Source organism: Phyllopteryx taeniolatus, chromosome 2 (genome assembly GCF_024500385.1).
Source record: "Phyllopteryx taeniolatus isolate TA_2022b chromosome 2, UOR_Ptae_1.2, whole genome shotgun sequence".
Classification (NCBI taxonomy): domain Eukaryota; kingdom Metazoa; phylum Chordata; class Actinopteri; order Syngnathiformes; family Syngnathidae; genus Phyllopteryx; species Phyllopteryx taeniolatus.
Window position 1 is genome coordinate 2,413,655 of NC_084503.1, and position 20,036 is coordinate 2,433,690.

General features: G+C 41.7%; 2 protein-coding genes across 3 annotated transcripts; one reads left to right on the forward strand and one right to left on the reverse strand.

Annotated features, from left to right (window-relative positions):
• Positions 1-1,217: 1,217 nt before the first annotated feature.
• Positions 1,218-11,871, forward strand: LOC133467391 (KH homology domain-containing protein 4-like). 2 transcript variants are annotated; one of them, XM_061752218.1, is made up of 14 exons: positions 1,218-1,393; positions 3,133-3,397; positions 3,483-3,602; positions 3,692-3,768; positions 4,742-4,794; positions 6,095-6,285; positions 6,532-6,740; positions 7,839-7,899; positions 8,150-8,207; positions 8,400-8,635; positions 9,354-9,458; positions 9,804-9,886; positions 9,965-10,083; positions 11,133-11,871. In XM_061752218.1, the coding sequence occupies exons 1-14, from the start codon at positions 1,233-1,235 to the stop codon at positions 11,261-11,263; spliced, it is 1,869 nt and encodes a 622-aa protein (XP_061608202.1). In that variant the 5' UTR covers positions 1,218-1,232; the 3' UTR covers positions 11,264-11,871. The 2 variants fall into 2 exon arrangements, with proteins under 2 accessions (XP_061608202.1, XP_061608211.1); XM_061752227.1 differs by lacking the exon at positions 9,354-9,458.
• Positions 11,632-19,833, reverse strand: LOC133467398 (fibronectin type III and SPRY domain-containing protein 2). The gene is made up of 13 exons (XM_061752238.1): positions 19,043-19,833; positions 18,825-18,974; positions 17,710-17,805; positions 17,177-17,410; positions 17,052-17,074; positions 16,810-16,931; positions 15,589-15,753; positions 15,367-15,501; positions 15,023-15,179; positions 14,044-14,177; positions 13,802-13,934; positions 13,090-13,266; positions 11,632-12,165 (listed from the first exon to the last, which is right to left on the reverse strand). The coding sequence occupies exons 2-13, from the start codon at positions 18,963-18,965 to the stop codon at positions 11,907-11,909; spliced, it is 1,776 nt and encodes a 591-aa protein (XP_061608222.1). The 5' UTR covers positions 18,966-18,974; positions 19,043-19,833; the 3' UTR covers positions 11,632-11,906.
• Positions 19,834-20,036: the final 203 nt, after the last annotated feature.

Genomic DNA, 20,036 nt, shown 5'->3' on the forward strand with positions numbered 1-20,036 from the left:
ACTTTTTGTCAGGAGGCAAACCTCAAATTTTCATGCCGAGACACGTGCCACAAATGTTTCACTTGTGATGCAGACGTCAAATGCACAATGTTGACCACCAGATCGCCAATGTAGACGGAATGACTTATAAAACTTTGCAGTGGGAGTGACGCACGGATTTTCTCTATTCCGGAACGGCTCTTTCCCGATCCCTAACACTGTATGCATATGTATAACTTCTGTATATGTATACGTATATGTATGCATATGTCCAAACACAAAATGTTTACACGGGTATGTGCCAAAAAAAAATTACATCAAGGGAAAGTCCATTTATTTCAATAATTTGTTTCAAAAAGTGAAACTTGTATGTTATATTAGTTCACCACACCTAAAGTGAAATATTTCCAGCCTTTATTTGTTTCAATTTTGATGACTATGGCAGAAAGACAAAAAAAAAATCAAATCCAGTATTTTACAAAAACATATCATCATGAGAAAGTTCTACATTGTAGGTAGGCTCCCTGTGTCCCAATCTTATCAGCTAATTGTCCCAAAACAATTGTTCCTCCGCCTTTACATGGCCTCAGTCTGGCTTAGTAGGCTTCAGAATCATGGTGTCAGTGCATCAAGAACCACCACATACGGACGTACGCATGACATGGGCCCCAGCTGGAGAATTCCACGTGTCAAGCCACTCCTGAACCAAAAACAACATCTGAAGCGTCTGTGCTGGGCTAAGGAGAAAAAGTACTGGCCCCAAGTCCTCTTTTCAGATAAAAGTAAACTTTGCATTTCATTTGGAAATCAAGGTGCCCAGAGTCTGGAGGAAAATTGGAGAAGCGCAAAAGTCAAGCCGCTTAAAGTCCAATGTGAAGTTTCCACAGTCAGTAATGGTTTGGGGAGCCATGTCATTTATCAAGCAGCTGTCTACCAGGACATTTAAAAATTTTAAAAAATAAAGGCTTGAAATATTTCACTTGCGTGTGGTGAACTAATATATAATTTCCACTTTTTGAAACCAATTGTTGAACTAAATGGACTTTCCCTCGATCTTCAAATGTTTTTGGCACATAACTGTAAATAACTGTTGAGGTCCCCCGGAGAAGGTTGCGTAATGAAACAACCGCAAGCCTCTCGCTTCTTTTTTTGTATTTTTTTTTTTTTTTATTATTTTTTTTTTATTTTATTTTGTTTTGTTTTATTTTTTTGTCTCCAACCGCTCTTACTTCCGTTCGCTCCCACTCACGACGATGACATCGCAGGAAATACGTCACAGGAAGTTGCCGGCAACGGGAGCGGGCTTCTCAAGATGGCTGACGCAGTGGTCGTCGAACGGCGTTCCAAACACTTTTAACTCTCATGCAGGTTTACGTACTGTTGCTATGTCTTCAGGAATGGCTCGGCAAACGCCGTAAGTTTCTATTAACGTCTATATTTACCCGTGTATAAACCACGTTAAGTCGTGCTTTGTAACAAGGGCCAACGAGCTAATTGCTCGTGGCCTGCTAGCTTTTAGCGTTTGTGGAATCTTGTGTTGCGTGGTACAGCCAAAACGTGTCTTCGAGTTATCGCATAAAATATGACAGATTTTTATTAAGTTTTTAAACTTATGTTATTAGGCATGTGTGTAAAATTTCAAAGATTGATTTACATAAAACCAGCACCGGACCACACCTTTTAAAGACTATTCCAGTGATATAACTATCATTTTTTTGTGACATACAAAGTCAATGGGGGAGCTCGAGATTTTAGTTATGGTCTTTTATTATTGAATCAGTCTCTCCCAAGTTTGACTTTCCTCATCTTTATCCTATTTTCAGAAGGCTGGGATCATTGGAAAGCTTGCTAAACACCTAAACAAACAACAGATAATAATGATGTTCTAATTAATGAATTCCAATCACTACATGTAACAATAGGTCACTCTTGAGATGACCAAATGTTCATAAGTTGAAAAAAATCATGTTGCAAACTATAATGAATATTAGGTCCAAAGTTACAATACAGAATAATGTGAGGACCTTATTTTAGTAAAGTATTATAATTTACCAAAGTATGATGAATGTAGTTAATAAATAAAGCTATATAAAGGCTTATTGCTTTACATATTTTTTTTAATAGGTGCCATCAGGTAATTAGGTTTGTATATACAGTATGTACATATATTTGTACATAAATGTGCTATAGAACATTTAAATCTGGTGATCTTTAATCATAGAAAGCCGAGAGCCCAGCTTTAGAAAATTATAGTTAAATGTCGGACAGAGTTTGCAGATGGCGGTCAGATGATGGCACTCAAACAGCCAATATAAAAAAAAAAATAAGTCGTGAATTACCAAATACTCCATACGTCCCAAAAAGGTGTGGGGGTCAACTATAAATTCAGGAAATGGTTTCTGTGTATTATAACATTCCATTCTTCCCTCACTCGCGAACAAGACCCCAAGATACTTGAATTCCTCCACTTGGGGCAGACTGAGGACCATGGTCGCAGATTTGGAGGTGCTGATTCTCATCCCAGCCGCTTCACACTCTGCTGCGAACCGCTCCAGTGAGAGTTGGAGATCACGGCTTGATGAAGCCAACAGAACCATATCATCTGCAAAAAGCAGAGATGCAATACTGAGGCCACCAAACCGGACCCCCTCTACGCCTCGGCTGCGCCTTGAAATTCTGCCCATAAAAGTTATGAACAGAATTGGTGACAATTCCCCTGAATAGACCTTACCAGGGAGGCTGAGGAGTGTGATAAAATGTAATAATAATAATTTCAGTGACCTCACCGGCGTGGAGTCTTAAGTGCCAAACATATATTCCTTTGCAGGAATGACCCGTTCAGACTGTAGGATTTAAAAATAACAAGATATGGTGTCTCATATCCATTGTTTTACCACACAAGTCCTGCCAAAACTGTACCAAGAGTGCACCGTAAACAACAGTGTTGGAAGTTTGCACGATGGCAACTATAAATAATAGGGCCAAATTAATATATGCATGTAAAGAACTCAAGTAAAATGCCACATATTCTCATATTCTGCATATCTTTTTGGCAGGACTTGTGTGGTAAAACAATGGGTACGACTGAGTCCTTTTTTTCCTTCTTTTTTGGGGAGGCGGTGGGTGCTAATCCTTCAATTATTGTTGTTTCAGGTGTCTAACCAGCCGATGGGATCAGCCAGCCCAGTCTGAGCAGAACGACAGTGGGAATGTAGCCCATCGTGTTTCAGGGGTTATCGGCGCGTCTGCTTCAAACAGTTCCCTCCCTCTGACACAGCAAGAAAGCAGCGTAATGGCTGGAGCAGAAAAGCCAGAACCTCAGGGAGGGGTTGAAATGGCCGCTGCCATGGCTGCTAAAATAAATGCCATGTTGATGGCAAAAGGGAAACTTCTGACTCCCCCACCATTGTTGACAAAGGTTGCTTCATGTTTATTTAAATCCTGTGCAAGTCTTTGTCCCATACTATCATGAATGTGTGTATTTATTTTAAAACTTCACCCAGACCCCCGTATGCGTGCCAGTGCCGCCTCCCACAGAAGAGCTGGCTGTCACTGAGGTTGACATAAATGATGTGCCTCTAAATTGCAGAGACCTTCTCACTAAAGGCAAAACCCAAGAGGAGGTATGTGCACCGTTATGGACGTTTTAACGCTTGCTTTAAATGCTTTCAAAATGTTGTTACTTGTGGTCATGTTTCTTGAACTATTTCAGATTCGGCTGTGTAGCGGGGCAGTTGTCTCAACTAGAGGACATTTCATGTCTGATGTTGAAAGGGAAAAATCTGGAGGGTATGTACTCAGACACACAACTTTTGCATTAAAAATAGTCTAGGATACATAGTATAAAATATAAAAATAGTAATGGGAATTGTATGTCCAGGGTGAATACTGCCTCTTGCCCAAAGTCAGGTGGGATAGGCTACATCTCACCCTTGAACTAACAAAGATTTGCGCAATACAAAATGTATGAATAGTTATCAAAATTCAGATTTTGAGGAAGTAGATTTATGATTTAGTATCTATTGGTTTTTATGATTTAGGTTGAATCTTTATTATGGCTAGCAAAGCTGAGGTTTTTATTTATTTATATATATATATATATATATATTGAAGTGCTTTAGAAATGAAGTTGAATATCCTTACTGTAATGCCCTTGAATGAGGGGAAAGAAAGTCACTGCATGTTTATTGAACTCCGGGAGAGCACTAAAATTTGGACACTCATGCGCACGCATACTTGCTGATGTCACTGTTCAAATCCTTTTACAGTGTCTTTTTTTTTTTTTTTTTAAAGTGTTTGTAGAATATTGGAGGGGCAAAACTCTAAAAACAAATGCTTATTATATGTTCTCCGTCGCAGATTTTCACCTATTGGGTGTAGGCCTGAAACGTGTCCCCCGTGATAAACGGGGTTCACTGTGATTAAGTTAACAATACCAGCGCTTGTGGCTACATTTGACAGTAATGATGCCAACACAAGCAGTATGCTAAACCGTTTGAAAATATTGCAAAATTGGTTTGATTTCTAGGTGTTTTGTGCATTTGACAATCGCACCATTGTTTCTCTTTAAAATGAGAGACTGTTCTTTGCTAACACACCAATAGCGCTATGCAAGAAATTTGACAGGCAAGCAGGATTGAGCTGTCTCCGCAAACGCCACGTAAGCAGAAAATGTTTTGTGTACATGTTCCTTCATGTGTAATGATCAGAGTGTGCAGAACTTCCCTGTTGTCCATGACGTGTCTAATTTGTCTCCTTTTAGACAAAGACCTTTGTATTTGCATGTCCAGGCAAAGACCCAGGAGCAGGTCAATAGTAAGTGGCACTTAAATCACCAACCCTTTTACCTACAGTGAGAAGAAAAAGTATGTGAACCCATCCATCCATCCATCCATTTTCTACCGCTTATCCGAGCTTCTCACCCTATCTCTAAGGGAGAGCCCGGACACCCTGCGGACGAAACTCATTTCGGCCTCTTGTATCCGCTTGTGAACCCTTTGGAATTTATTAAGTTTCTGCATAAACTGGTCATCAAATGTAGTCTGATCTTCACCTAAATCACAGGAATAAACAGAGTCTGCTTAAACTAATGCCATGCAAACAATTATATGGTTTCATATTTTAATTGAAAATAACGTAAACATTCACAAGACTGAGAGGAAAAGGTAAGTGAACCCTTGGATTTAATAACTGGTTGACCCTCTGGAAGAAATTACCAAACCAAATGTTTCCTGAAGTTGCAGTTTGGAGGTGCACGATAATCATGATGAATTTTGGACCATTCATCTTTACAAAACTGTTGCAGTTTAGCAAGATTCCTGGGGTCTCTGGTGTGAGTGACTCTCCTGGGGTCATGCCTCAGCATCTCAATCGGGCTGGGGTCAAGACTTTGGGCCGCTCCCGAACACATTTTGTTTCTTCTGAAGTCCATCTGTTGTTGATTTGCTTCTGTGTTTTGTCCTTTTGGAACATCCATCCTGTTTTGACCATGATGCCCATTTCACCATGCTTCACATTTGGGTAAGGTTTCGATGTTGGTGTGTGTGCTGTGCCATTTTCCCTCCACACATGGCATTCTGTGTTGTTCCCAAACAATTACATTTTAGTTTCATCTGTCCATAGAATATTTTGCCAGTAATGCTGTGGAACATCCAAGTGTTCTTTGGCAAACTTCAAACGAGCAACCTTTTTTTTTTTTTTTTTCAAGAGAGCTCTTCACACCAGACATCCCAGGAATCTTGCTGAACTGCAACAGTTCCAAAATTCTGATCTGGAACTACAGGAAAAGTTTGGTTGAGGTTATTGCTCCCAAAGGAGGGTCAGCCTGTGATGAAATCCGAGGCTTGACTTACTTTTTCCTCCGTGTCCTGTGAATGTTTACGTTATTTTCAATTGCAATATAAATTGAAAACGTAATTGTTTGTGTGGTATTAGTTTAAGCAGACTATTTATTCTTGTGATTTAGATGATCAGACGACATTTGATTTATGCAGAAATTCCAAAGGGTTCACATACTTTTTCCTCCTACGATACATGTATTCATTATAAAGAACAAGTATCACAAAGTCTCTTTGTGCCAACTGATGTCTTTCCCATAACTTTTCTGCAAACGTAGAAGCTGTCGCGAGAATAAAAGAGATCATCGCTGAGGATATGTTGAGGGCCTCTGCGGCTTCGGGGGGTCAACCAATGCCCATAATTCCCCCGCTCACACTGTACCCTCAGCCTCCTCGGCCCGTCATCCAAACACCTAATACCAGCTCAACACAGAGTCAGGGGCATCGGCCAGCTGCGCCTCATCCAGGGGTAGGCAGTCTTGATCGAAAAACCTTTGTAGCTAGATGTATTTTTTAAGTATGGAGGTAAAGAAAGTGAGTCAAATGAAGACCATGTTGCCTTCACTGATACCCACCTCCCAAATTAAATAGCAGAGAGAAGATCCTTGGTCTAAAGATGAGAGCCATGGGTTACTGCATCTGCTGACATGTTTTGTTGCATGTATTCTAGTACCAACCCAAAATGTGTGTTAAAAATGTAATTCTTTCTTCATAGAACTTTGTCCACACAAAGATATTTGTTGGCCTAGAACAGTCGATGCCATCATTCAACGTAAATGAAAACGTCGAAGGTCCAGGAGGGACATACTTGGGTCACATCCAGACAGAAACGGGGGCTCGAGTCTTCCTCAGGGGCAAAGGTTCTGGCTACATTGAACAGGCGTCCAAACGGGAGTCTTTTGAACCGCTTTATGTCTATATCAGGTAATATACAATTTCTTAATAATGGTTGGGAAACCCTGCCCTACTCTACTACATGCTCATACTGTACTGTATATGCGTGGTTTGTAGCGGAGTCCACATTACAGTGGCACTTTAGAAGGCCAGTCGTGCTCACCATTGTTGGCACCCCTTCATTTCTTTGCAAAACCTGGATAGTATCTTCAGAAATAAATGGAAATGTACCAAAGTTATGTCATCATCAGTTTTTCAACTTAGATATTGTCATTTTAAAGAGAAGAAAAAACAGAAAACAGCCCTCCCTAATATTTGGTTGCACACCCTTTGCTAGCGATGACAGCCTCCAAACATTTCTTGTATCCTTTTTGCACTTCTCAGATGGTAATGTCTTCCACTCCTCAAGCTCTTTAACATTTGCAGAGCTTTTTCCCCAATGGCAGATTTCAGCTCCACCCAAATATTTCCCATTGGCTTGAGATCAGGACTCGTTCTTGGCCATTTTTGAAACGGTCCATTTTTTTCCCTTTTCAACCATTTCTCTGTGCTTTGGATCTATGTCTCGGATGATCTTCGCCACAAACCAAGTTTTCTTACACCGGGGTAAGACACTTCGATCTAAAATCTCTTGAATTTTTTTATTTCACAATACTTGTGATGCAGTCAAGGCCTCCAGTACCAGATGTAACAAAGCAGCCCCATATAGCATTATGGATCCTCCTCCATGCTTGACTGTTGGCAGGGTGTTCTTTGCCTTAAAGCCTTCATTGCGCAGTCTGTCTGTGTGGATCACTAAAAAGCTCTATTTTTGTTTCATCTCTCCATAAAATATAGTTAATCATGTGCTGTTTTGTATCAAGCACAAGTTCTCTATAGAAAAGTGTTTCACTTGATTGATTTTCTTGAAGACATTCCAACATTTACTCATTAAACTTCATGGGTGCCAATAATGGTGTGCATTGACTGATTGATTTGAATAGTTATCAAAAAATATTTTTTGGGGTGGGGGTGACGTTTGCAAAACATTTATCGATCCCGAACGGGCATTGCATAGAAAACAAGCTGTTTGATCCATTTTTCCTTTTGGCCCTGTCATCACACTCTTAACAATGGAATTTGTTACAGCCACCCAAACGTAGCGGGACTGGAGGGAGCCAAGCAGCTCACAGAGAGTTTGTTAGAAACTGTAAGTTGATCGCTTCTCTGAACCTGAATGAGAGTTGTACGGAGGTTTAAGAAGGTGATGCTATCAAAGCATATAGTTATCACTGATACCCACCTCCAAGAGTAACAGCGGTAGTGTGAACCACCCGATCTCCAGAGATAGGTTCTGGGTGCTCTGCACCTACCCACAATGCATTTCAACTGTTGATCAACTCTGCTTTTGTACATTTATTGTTAATTATCTTTTTTTTTTTTTTTATCTCCATCCACAGGTGAGAGCCGAGCACGCTCGCCTAAAGTCGTCGTACACGGCCACCACCTCAACTCAATGTGAGTTTCCTTTCACTTTTTCTGACCGAACAGGGATGACAATATTAAATGTCACCTTAGGTTTCACTCTTCTCATGACACTTCCCACATCCTGTCTTTAGTGAGTGGTCAACTGTAGGTTGGTCACAGGCTGTTACTGATTGATGTATGTGACCGACGCCGTTAATGCCACATTCTATACTTTCCTTTCAGCATACGCAGCTCATGGATTTCCACCTAATAGCAATTACTCTAGCCAGTCATCCTGGTATAACTACCCAGCCAATGGGTATGCTGGAGGCTATTCAGCGTACCCAGGAGCCGGTGGTTATTGGAGTAATGCAAATGGTCCCCCAAGTCATTCTAACATGTCGACAACCCCTCCATCTTCTCAGGCAATGGTTCAGTACCCGGTGTGTCCACGGAAACCAAATCCGTATATTGTGGAGGTAATCGCAAAGATTCAAACTTTTACAGTCTGTTGTTATGGACTTCTTTTATATTAACCTTGGTCTTTTCAGTACTTGCTAATTTACCCACTTGTGAAAATACTGCAGCGCATAAATGAGACTTGCCTCTCATCTACCCAATCAATGAACAATGAACTTAAGCCACCACTACACTGCACTACTAATGAATAAATCAGTTAACACGTTACTGGACATAACATTTGGATAATAATTAATCAAACACACCAAGAACTTTGTAAAGTGGAACTCAGTTGACGTTGATATGATTCTGCATGTCATTGATTTATTAATTTGTCAAACCTACGATTGGCTTGTTAACCTTGAAAGGTGATGTCAGTCCTTTGGTCCCCTTAACGTAATGCGACACAAATAGGGTGAAAGCAAATGTTTTCAAGTATGCAGTAGTCCGATGCTGACATTAGCTATGATTATTAATGATCATAGTTTTGGAATTTGGTGACTAGTGTCTCTTTTTTTAAGACTATAATAAAACTATAGGTCATTGCTAATTTCTATCATATGTGCTCTGCTCACTTTACCTTTACACTTCTAAAATAACGCTTGTGAAAATGTGTTTTTAATGTAAAAGAGGTTTGTAGCATTTGTGTATGATTACCCAATACAATTGCCAGTTGTATTTTACGTTGTTTGACAATACAGTAAAGATTCTGAATGCGTGGGGTATTTTGTGTTAAAGGGTGTTGGTAGCCGTGACACAGCGGACCCTGTAGGATCTTTACACGCTCAGCAGGACGCAGGAAGTTCAAATCAGAAGTTCCATGAAGTCACTGAGGAAGAACAGGTTAGATGTAGAGTCTGCACTCACTCTGAATGTGATGTGATGGACGTTGCACAGACTTCATTAGGATAACGGTTTAACACACTCTTCAAACATCAGTTAGGGTTGAGGAAACTTTGGTGCTCACGGGCTACCTATTGTTTTTTTTTTTTTTTAAATGTACAGTGGGGCAAAAAAAGGATTTAGTAAGCCACCAATTGTTAAAATATAATGTAAATGCCCAGTGGCCCGGATTAAGAACAGAGTCATATGTGCCCAGGGAGCCTTCCATAGATGCACAGCTTTACATGTTAAATGCTTGGGTGGACTAAATAAAGCTCTTCATGGACATTTTGGGCTTGTGTTTAGCCAACCAGCTCCTCCCAGGAGGCTCCTGCTCTTCGAGAGTCCACGCTTCCTTCTCCTGTCATCCAAGACAAAACAGTCGAGAGGTTTGTCCTTCTTAGTTCTCCTTACTGTACTTCTTCCTGAAGCTCCACTTGTGTTAATGGACATTTTGGACCCTTCAGGATCCTCATGCCCCCGCCACCGCCTCCCTTTGCTGCTCTCATCTCTGGCCCCCGCAAGCGACCAAGCGACACGACGCCCCAAGATCCAGGCAGTGCGCCCGACAGCGCCGTATCTTCGGGTACGCACCTGTTTGTTTTCTCATATTCTGAGAGAAGAAGCGTACCCATCAAGAGACCTTTCCACAATGGCATCACACACATTTGTGGGTGGCAAAAGCCTTAGCTTTTCTGATCACACCACAAGTAAATAAACATGTCACTTAACCAAAGTAGCACAATTGAGAAAATAGGCTAAATGGTTTGAATGACGACTTTAGTCTTCTTCCCTACTGTCATAGTTTCAATGTTTGAAGTGTCAGCCGAAAAGATGATGTTGCATGAGGTAAATTGCTTGGGAGATAGAATGCCGGTCGTAATTTTACATTTTAAAAGGTAAGTTGAGTCAAAACAAGACATGGTAGAAATTCAAACATAATTAAAATATGAACATTGACGAACTATTGCTTGGATTAATGGCACACACGTGTCCTCTTTTGACAGAGAAATTGATAGATAGCGCGCTGATGTCAGCTAGCAGGCTAGCCATTATGTTGTGCAAATTTACTCAGACAACCCGACCAAATGTTTTTTAAAAACCTGTGAGGAAATGTCTTTCTACAAACCTGATGTTGGAGGTTTCGTTCCCAGTCTGTCCCTTTTAAGAAGGTCACAAGTAGCCACTTCTAAAGTAAAATGACACGGAAGATTTGTTTACTGGTGGTCCCGTTTGGAGAACTTGCCCCTTTTGCTACCCAGAACGTGTGACGTCATGGATAACTGGTCTTTTGACAAGTGGTCTCTTGCATGACATGGCATCTCCACCCCCTGTGGAGCAATGGAGGAGGAGTAAAGACGTGAGATTTTCTCTGCTGCTAGAAGCCACTAACATTGTCTTTTTCTATATGTCTTTTTGTCTTTCCCTTGTTCTCTCTCTTTCTCTCTCTCTCTCTCTCTCTCCACATGTCCATGGACCTACCTGCTTGCCACGGATGTCCTGACCTGGTTGACTGGGCGATCAAACTGACTGTAAACCACCTAACATGGGGCTCATCAATGGGTTTCTCTTGTTGTTTTTTCTCTCCCTCTCTCTCTCCCTCCCGCTTCTGTTTGTTATGATGTTTTCCAACAGGTCTTGTTGAAGATGTGCGCGAGAAGAAGCCCAAAGTGGTGATGGATGCATCAGGGCTGGTGCCCTACGGCGGAGACTCTTCCGATGAGGAAGAGGAGAGGACGCGTAGCAGTAAGAGCAGTAACTCGTGACCCCTTCAGAGATGTGCTTGAATTCCCCCCCAAAAAGAAAAAAACAAAATCCACTTTCACACTATAACACCGGTTTGAGACGTCTGTTTCTTCAAGTTCTATTTGAAAAGAAGACACACCGTAGTTCAAGTTCTTATATAGGCAGGAAATGTTAAGTTAAAAAATTTGCAGTTTTCCCTTGCCTACTTGCAAATAAAGTTTGAGGTTTTTGGGGAGGGAATATTCTATGCCGTTTGCTGAAAACTCACCTATTTGCTGTTTTTGTGCACAGGCTACAGCTGCCACCTTGTGGCAATCTATAGGCAGTTGCAAATGTTTTGGGGGTTTGAATAGCCGAGGAACGCTGAAAATGTCCACCGAGTACTTCATGACTACAATGTAGCACAGTTTGTTTGTTTTTTTAATGAAAATCACCAGAGATTTATTAATCAGGACATATTTTATTTTTGTTGATCACAAATCAGCCCCGTTTTGTTTTTTTGTTTTTTTTTTGTGAATAGAGTTCCGATCAGTTTCAGATGGTATAACCACATGTGAGAGTGTTTTCTTCTCCTGGAAAATGGATGTATGTTCCCATGGAATACTATAATAAAAACACCTTAAATTGACACTTATTTCAGCTGACTCTTTTATGGAAATGTGATTAAGGATGACCTATGAATGTGTATTTTGGAGCCTCTATGCCATTGTGTATGGTCAGAGCTCCTGGGCTGTCCAGGCCAAAGCAAGGCTGGACATAACGTCGAAAGTGACACTGGAAGGTGTGCAGGTGTTGTTCCAGATCTACGTTAAAGAATGACAGAGTGCCCCGGTCATAGTCCAAAGCCAACCCTATTCGGAATGGGTTCACCGTGATCCTCAGGTCAGGGCTCTGGCCGTTGTGCAGAAACTCATACTTGTGCCTGGGAAAATGGAAAAAAATGGTTTCTTAAAAGTCTGACATCATTGAAATATGTAATGATATGGTTTACAGTAGTACTGACAAGTCACTGGTAAAAAATGGAATTTCATCAAGTACTGGACTACACTCACTGACAATTTATTAGCGCACAAGCTAAGATCCTATTTAAAAAAAATATATACTTTTGCAAAGAAATTCCTTGTATGACACGTTTAATAATAATCCAGTTTCAAATTCAAAATGAGATATTTGCAAAAGAACAATAACTCTCATCAGTTTGAACATGAAATATCTTGTCTTTGTAGTGTATTCGGGTTGAAAAGGATCTACCGATCATTGTATTCTGTTTTTGTTTTCACATCTCAATTTCCTTGAAATTAAGGTTTGTACTAGTGCACTGTTTGTCCTCACTAGTAAGACAATTCAAACGACGGTCTTTCCAGAATGTCCTGCACACTTCTAGGACAACTAGAAGGCATACTAGTACTATTTAGTTGACATTGAGCACTACTAGGTGAAGTGTTGAATGTTAACTATTAGAATTTGATAATGGTACTAGTAGCATGGATCTTTCAACTTGTGCAGTTTCATGGTTACGAGTGAGGTCAAAGAGTGTATGAGTACATGGATCTTAAGCTGAATAGATGCTCAAACAGCATTTTTTTTTTACAGCAAGGATATCAGATATGTTTGAGTGTTTTCTACAATATCCTGTCTATGGCATATATTTGATATTAATGAGATGGAGAGCGTTTGATCATTTATTCATTTTCCAGTATTTGTAGGCCAAAGTAGCATTAGAAATGAGGAATGCTAGTGGGCTGATTCTGGATATCAAGGATATTGTCACGTTTAAGGAGGGACATCCATGTTCTGTACAGAACATGGAGATAAATGACATCGCAGTGAGATGGCGCTCTGGTACCTCGAAGTAGTGAGGATGTGTCTCATACACCAAGAGGTGTCGTTGCCTCCCAGATAGGAATTTCTCTCCGTGTCCGCGTATGCGACTCCAATCCTGAACTCAGTCCTGTCGTCCACCTCCACTTCCCAGTAATGCCTCGCTCGCACCGGAGTCAGATCCCCGAGAACCGCTACACACCTGATAAGACATGTTAAGAATGTTTCCCACGAGAAATCTCGAATGGAGACATTTTCCAAGTCATATTTAACAATCTATTCAACCAATTTGAACCATTACAACTTCAAACTGTTCAACTCATTCAAGATATCTTGGGAACTATTTTTCACATTCCAGAAGTTTCCACATTTCCAATGACCGCTCCAAATCAATGCAAACATTTGTTCGATCTACAGTAACTCTTTCTTTATTTCTCAACCGATTCAAACAAGTCCAACTTCATCATTTCCAGTTCATTCAGCTAGGACATACACATTTACACAACTGTATTCACATTCGCCAAATCCCCAAACTTTCCACATACACTAGCTCCCAAATTACTTTTTTAAAATTTTACATCTCTTCCATATTTTTTGACTGACTCGAACCATTCCAACCTAAAAGTCTCACATTCTACATCTGAACTCAATTCATTCCACATCATTTCATTTCAGTGTGAGCTCTTCAGCATTCTCACCCAATTTCTTTCAGAAATTGCATTTTCTAGTTTTCCTACCTGGTAAAGTTATTATCGTCTAAGGCCATAGCGCTGATTGGCAGTTCTTCGTCCCCATAAAAAATAGTGAAACCATCCTCAGAGATGGACAGACATGGATGGGCAGTGTCCTCGAGGAGATAGAAGAATGTGCCTGCCAACAGAAGAACATCATTTTATTCATTTGTTTTTTTTTTAGACGGTGTTTACTGTTTATTCAGTAACCTGTATCCAAAACAAAGTAGGAAGAGGCTGCTTCTCACCGGAGGTGGAGACGCTGATGACCTCACTCGTGTCACTGGACCCACCGATATTGACTGCTCTCACAGAGATGAGGTAATGCTGACCTGCTTGAAGCCGGATCAGACACTGACACGTGGGCACTGCTACTACAGACCTGGGAATTAGGACAGACATTTTCAATATATGAAACACAGTATAATTTCTTACTCTTAATTTCTCCCCCCCCCCCCCCCCGACACACACACACACGTGTTTTATAATTGATTTGCATTCATCTTTTCACTCCCCAAAACATTGTTATATCTGGACTCAAAAAATGCACAAGTGTCCAGAGAGAAATCATGGAAATGACCTCAACTGCTGAGGATAAGCGTGCTGAAGGATCTGATGCTAAGAATAGATTTTTCTGGGACATGCATCTTGATTCAGCAGCCCAATAACCACGCTGGCTTGTTTGTGGATGGGAAAAAAGATCAATTACTAGAGGAATGTAGGCTACTGTTGACTTTTTTTTTTTTTTTTTTCTCGATGGCCCAATTTTGTAATCAAATGTCAACTGGGACCGCTTGCTAGTTTGCTACTGAGCACTGCTGACGTGCTTTTATGCAAGGCACCGACCGGCACCAACCTGCTCAGTGGCAAACCACAAGGCCTTCTTTGCTGGCCTAAACACTATCAGAAGTACTGATGTAAATTTACAATAATATTTGTTGCTTGAAATTGTATTTCCAACAGTCTATTCTCTTGGCCGCACTGCTTCCAGTAAATGTATGTGGCTATGACCTTTTTTTTTTTTGTTCAATCAGATTTTAGCCTCTGTGTTGTCATGTCAGTCTAATTGGCCCAGAGCCTTCAGAATCAGTCGGGCCTTCCCGGTGTAAACTATATTAGCCATGGGACTTTTCCTTAAAGAAATGACATTTGAAATTCAACGTCCCAAGGCCACCTAGCCGGCTCGTAACAATAATCGCTGTTGTAAATCTTGTAATGCCCTCTTACTCAGTGACCCCCTTCTCAGTGCCGTTGGGCGCAAACAGCTCAGTAAACTCCACAGTATAGGAGTCGACAGGGTCAGGGTTTCCAGACTCCCAGCGTATGAGAGCCGCCTCCGGACAGTTGCAACACTCCCTCTGCTTGATCACCGGAGGTGACGGAACTGCAGCAAATTGACAAAAGATTCGGCTTTGATACTGTCCGTCAGTCACGTGAGGTAGAAAAAAGCACTGATTTCTGTTTTCCAATGAAGAAAAATGAATACAGTAAAGTACAGATCCCTGAAAAATAGTACAATCATGAGGTATTTGTACTTAGTTTCTTCCCACTAATGATTGATAGTTTATTACCCGTCATGTAGAAGGCCTTCTCACTGGCCGGGCTGATGCCTGTTGTGTTGGTGGCCGTCACCCAGAGCTCATATTGTGCACCGGGCAGAAGCTCTCTCACTGTGCAGTGGGTCTCTTTCACTTTTAACTTGCTTACTAAAAAGGGGAAAAGAATGGGTACCGGTTAAAAAAAAATGAATAAAACGTGCATCGAGAGCAGATGGGGTCGTGACGCAGGCGTACCATGTGGGCCAGCGGTGCTGTCCGCAGGCGCGTCCTGCAGCACGGCTCTGTAGTACAGCTCATAAAACTCCACTGTGTCGTCGGAAAACAGACTCCAGCACACACGCAGGGACGTCTGGGTGGCCGAGTTCGCCATTTGCGGGTTGATAACTGGGGCGGATGGAGCTGCGGACACCCTGTGGTCTTTACTTAGCAGCCAGTGTTGCATAGTTACAGAAAGCAGCTCACAAAAGTGACTACAGTGGTGCCTTGAGAACCGACTTTAATTCGTTCCTCGATTACGCTTGTAACTCAAAAGAGTAGCTATCGCAAATAAACTTTTCCTGTTGAAATGAATGGAAATAAACCCCAAAATACTGTACATCCTATAAACATACAGTAATGATATAATTACGGGTAAACAGAGTTTTTGCCACACTTTCTCATTCAATTCAATGCACATTGTGTTGCTCATCCTGGTGTGCGCCCCTTGGCCACCTGGGGGCAGTATAAGATAGATCCATCCATTTTCAACGCCGCTTATCCTGGTTAGGGTCGGGGCGATGGAGCCGATCCCAGCTGACTTCGGAAAAAATGTAATGCAATTATAATGGCTGTCGATTATCTGCGGATTTTCACTATTTGCGGGTCGTTTTTTTTTTTTTTTTTTTGCAGAGGATAAAGAATATATGACGACGAGGACCCTTATATTGTCCGCCTACATGTGTTGCTGAACATTTGTGTTCAAATATCAGTTGCTTAAAGGATTATAACCCTGCTCAATAGATGCTAATGGTTAGCCCCGGCCTATTACGTTTCCCATTATGTGTTAGCATTAAGCTAGTGGAGTAAAGGGTAAGCCATGTGGTTGTTTTAAATGCGCAATTTGTAATTCTCTGTTTTACGTTTAGTTTGACAGTAAGCCTCGACTGGGAGTGGCAATAAACATCTTGACGTCTCTTTTTTTGAAGAAAACGTACTAATTCTATCGGACAAACTGCTGCCTGTTGTGAGGTGAGTCGAGTCAATGGTAACCATACCGCGCTCGTATCTCAGGCTAACACTCCGAAGTCAAAACCAAAAAAGATGGCCGAACGACAGCTCTTATCTCGAAAAAGTCTCAATTCAAGTCACTCGTACCTCAAGGCACCACTGTCGACCACTCGCATTTTTGTAAATCTATTTGTCATGGGACAACTGACACAGTTGTCATAAAAAAGCGCCACAGCATGGAAACCAAACCTGGGACGACGTTAATGGAGTCCATCATGCTTTTGACATCCGACAAGTCTGCGAGCGGCGTTTCAAAATCAAGACTTGTCGCCAGCGTGAGGTCCCGCTCCTCTTTGGCGAACTCCTCAATTCTTACAATTTACAAAAACCGAATGGTGAATTCTGACATTTCCCTGGATTAACGAATACGAATCAAATGACTTGGAAAGTACACATTACCACCTAGTCACACTGGATGCGATCTTGCTTACCGCTTAATGGTGGGAACAACTGCCTGTCGAAAAAAACATGGAGATGATTTTAATGATGTGGATTGTAGATCGATGGGAAGATATCATACGGGATTGACAGACAGGGGAAGTGGATGGCCGAATACCTTGAGAAAAAGTCTGTCGTCCTGGCTGCGGTAAACCTCCTTGGCTTCCTCGATGAGCTCCTTGGAGGCATCCAGCGCGTGCCCACAGGCCAGCAGCTGAGCGTACAGAGCCTCCAGCTTCCCCTTCTTTTCCGTTTCCAATCCGGCCGCACGCTCGTCATAACGCTGCGATATTGTCTGAAGCACGTCGGCGTAGTGACGCTCCAAGTGCTGCTCCCGTCGGCCAAAGTTCTCCTGCGCGTGCGCGTTTGCGTCATTTAGCAAGTTGTCAAACTTGACCTTACCTTTTCCCAATGACGTCATATGTACTGTATTTCCGGGTGGCAAAAGAGGGCGCTTTCTCTTGTGGTAATACAAGTAAACAAACATTTTGGGGTGTATCTGGCAGTGTAACGCAACAAAGTTTTTGTCATTGGTTGAATTCAAGTCAGTGAGAGTCAATCACTTTTCTGCCACCCGGAAGCATCTCGGCGCCCACTGTCGACACAAACATTCCGATTTACTGTTTCATTCTTATTAGTCCGACATTTTACCTCTACAGTCAGAAAGATTTCTTCCAGGTGTCCTGCAAAGTTCTCCATCTCGGCCACCTTCTCTTGCAACTGATTCCTGGTGCCGTCGATGTCGCTCTGCGAGGGTTGCGACAAACTTAAAATAGCCCGCATATTCAACGGAATGAACCGTGTATGAGCATTTTTAAAAGTGCCGCGATTTATTATTTTTTTTACCGACAATAGGAGTCAGGGCCACCATAAGGGTGAGAAGAACGATGACAATACTACGGCCCCGTGACTGACGAGAGCCCTAGAAAGCAGTCTTTTCAAATTGTGACATTGATGTAGTCGGGTATGGAAAGCAGTTTGAGCGTAGTAGGACAGACAAGTCAGCGCACTAGTAGAACGACTAAGCCAACCTAGTAGAATGTCTGTCTTACTAGAAATGTTTTATTTCCCTCTATTAGTGCCACTTTTGGCCTACTAGTATGACCTTCAATTTGATATAAGGGATATGGAATAAATACTCGAGTGGCTTTCTGTATGCTACTAGTGCGTGCCATTTTCTGCATGCTAGTAGGTTCACTTTGTCATGCAAGTTGGACAACTACACGTTACTATAAGGCAAAACTGGGCACTAGTTGACAACTGTGTGCTACTAGTACTAATAATGACATGCAGTGCTTCACGAGTAGTACTAGTAGCATATGTAGTAGTAGCATATGTCAACTAGTGCACAGATCCGTGTACTAGTAGGCTCTTTGTCCTTGATAGTAACACAATCCACAACTACAGTATTGCCACTTTTGGCCTACAATACATAATGAAACCTTACTGGTAAACTACTATGTGTCACACACTAGTAGCCTCCTGGACCCTACTAGTAATAGCAAACTGTCCGTGTAGTGTACTGTCTGCTATTATGGCACAGTTGTCCTTTTAGTGTGCAGAACTGTATAAGAAAAAAAGTGTGTGTGTTGGAGCTTTCAGGGGGGAGTGCAAGCCCAGTATTAGGGGGGCACTCCTGTCACTCTACTAGTGCGCTGAATTGTCTCGCGAGTGAGCACGAACTAGTCACTGGACCTTTAGCTGGATTTCAAGCATATGGAATAAGCGCTCAAAAGGCTTTCCACTGTGGCGTTTGTTTTGCCCACCTCGATTCGAGCATCGTGAAGCACATCGTCACGTGCGGCCTCAGTCGCCCCAGTGGACTGCTGGGGGCTGGACATGTCCTGGAGTTCAGCTTCTTCTGCAATCACATCCAGTCGCGCTCCCCTAATCTCATACAGATCCATGGGGAATGACTGTGGGAGAACATTGTAATACGCAATGAACACAGTAAGACAACATGAAAAGCCGCAGTGATATTTACCGGAATAAATCAGCGTTGACGCGACCATTGCAGGCCAAAAAAAAAAAAGTCAACTCTGCCCGCAGCTGCAACACAAGCAGAAGCTGTGACAGAAATAGACGAGGCAGGCCCACACGGACGGATCAAATGTCAGAAACATGTGAAACATCCTGAGAATAGAGGCCAACGCTGCATCTGTTCAGACTGAATCAAATCTACAGTTGCAACAGAAAAGGAGATTCAAGTGACATTCAAGGGTTCAAATACGTTACGTTCTGTTTATGTTAACACAGGATGGAAATCCCCAAACTTGTGACTCAAAAGTTCAGCACTACACCAGGGGGTCTGGTGCCTTCACTGACCCTCGACATTTCTACATTTTGTTGATAATGGATTCATTTCACATTACTTTTCATTCTCCTTTTGTGTGTGTGTGTGTGTGTGTTTTTTTTTAAATAAACAAATGTTAAAAAGATGCAGCAACCTAACAAAAAGTATCTTTTTTTTTTTGGAGCTGGATCATGGTTATTAGCTATTCAAACTTGTTTTCTGTGTCCTATGTGCGTGTGTATTTCTTTCGCCCCAAATAATTATGTAGGTTCAACCCTCCCTATGCTAAACTCAATTTCAAACTAGAAAATGCAATTTCTGTAGAAATTGCGCATCATTGATGAAAAGTTGAACTGAAAATTAAAATTGCTGTGACGGATAGCCACTGATGGAAATGATGGCGCTCAGTACTTATATAGTAGTTGACACTTATGTCAGAAGCCCAAGTGTGTACTTGGGCTCTGTTTTAGCCACGCCCCACCCCAAGACAAAACCAAAAAAAAACAACATACGACTAAGATGGCGAAAAAGAGTTTAACGCTATATCTCATCAATTGGATTTAGAACGGCAAAATATAATATTACTAAGAATAATAATAATAATGAAAAAGTCGCATGAACGCTACATCGACGTGGTCTTGCTCCTGCGGGGCGGGGTCACTTGGATAAAGAAGCCGTAACCTCG

Coding starts and splice junctions, on each gene's coding strand:
- LOC133467391 (XM_061752218.1), top strand. CDS start 1,233: ATGACATCGCAGGAAATACGTCACAGGAAGTTGCCGGCAACGGGAGCG. Junction 1,394..3,132: donor GGAATGGCTCGGCAAACGCC/GTAAGTTTCTAT, acceptor TTGTTGTTTCAG/GTGTCTAACCAGCCGATGGG. Junction 8,636..9,353: donor CAAATCCGTATATTGTGGAG/GTAATCGCAAAG, acceptor TTTGTGTTAAAG/GGTGTTGGTAGCCGTGACAC.
- LOC133467398 (XM_061752238.1), bottom strand. CDS start 18,965: ATGGATCTGTATGAGATTAGGGGAGCGCGACTGGATGTGATTGCAGAA. Junction 15,180..15,366: donor GAAGGCCTTCTACATGACGG/GTAATAAACTAT, acceptor AATTTGCTGCAG/TTCCGTCACCTCCGGTGATC. Junction 12,166..13,089: donor CACATCCTCACTACTTCGAG/GTACCAGAGCGC, acceptor CCATTTTCCCAG/GCACAAGTATGAGTTTCTGC.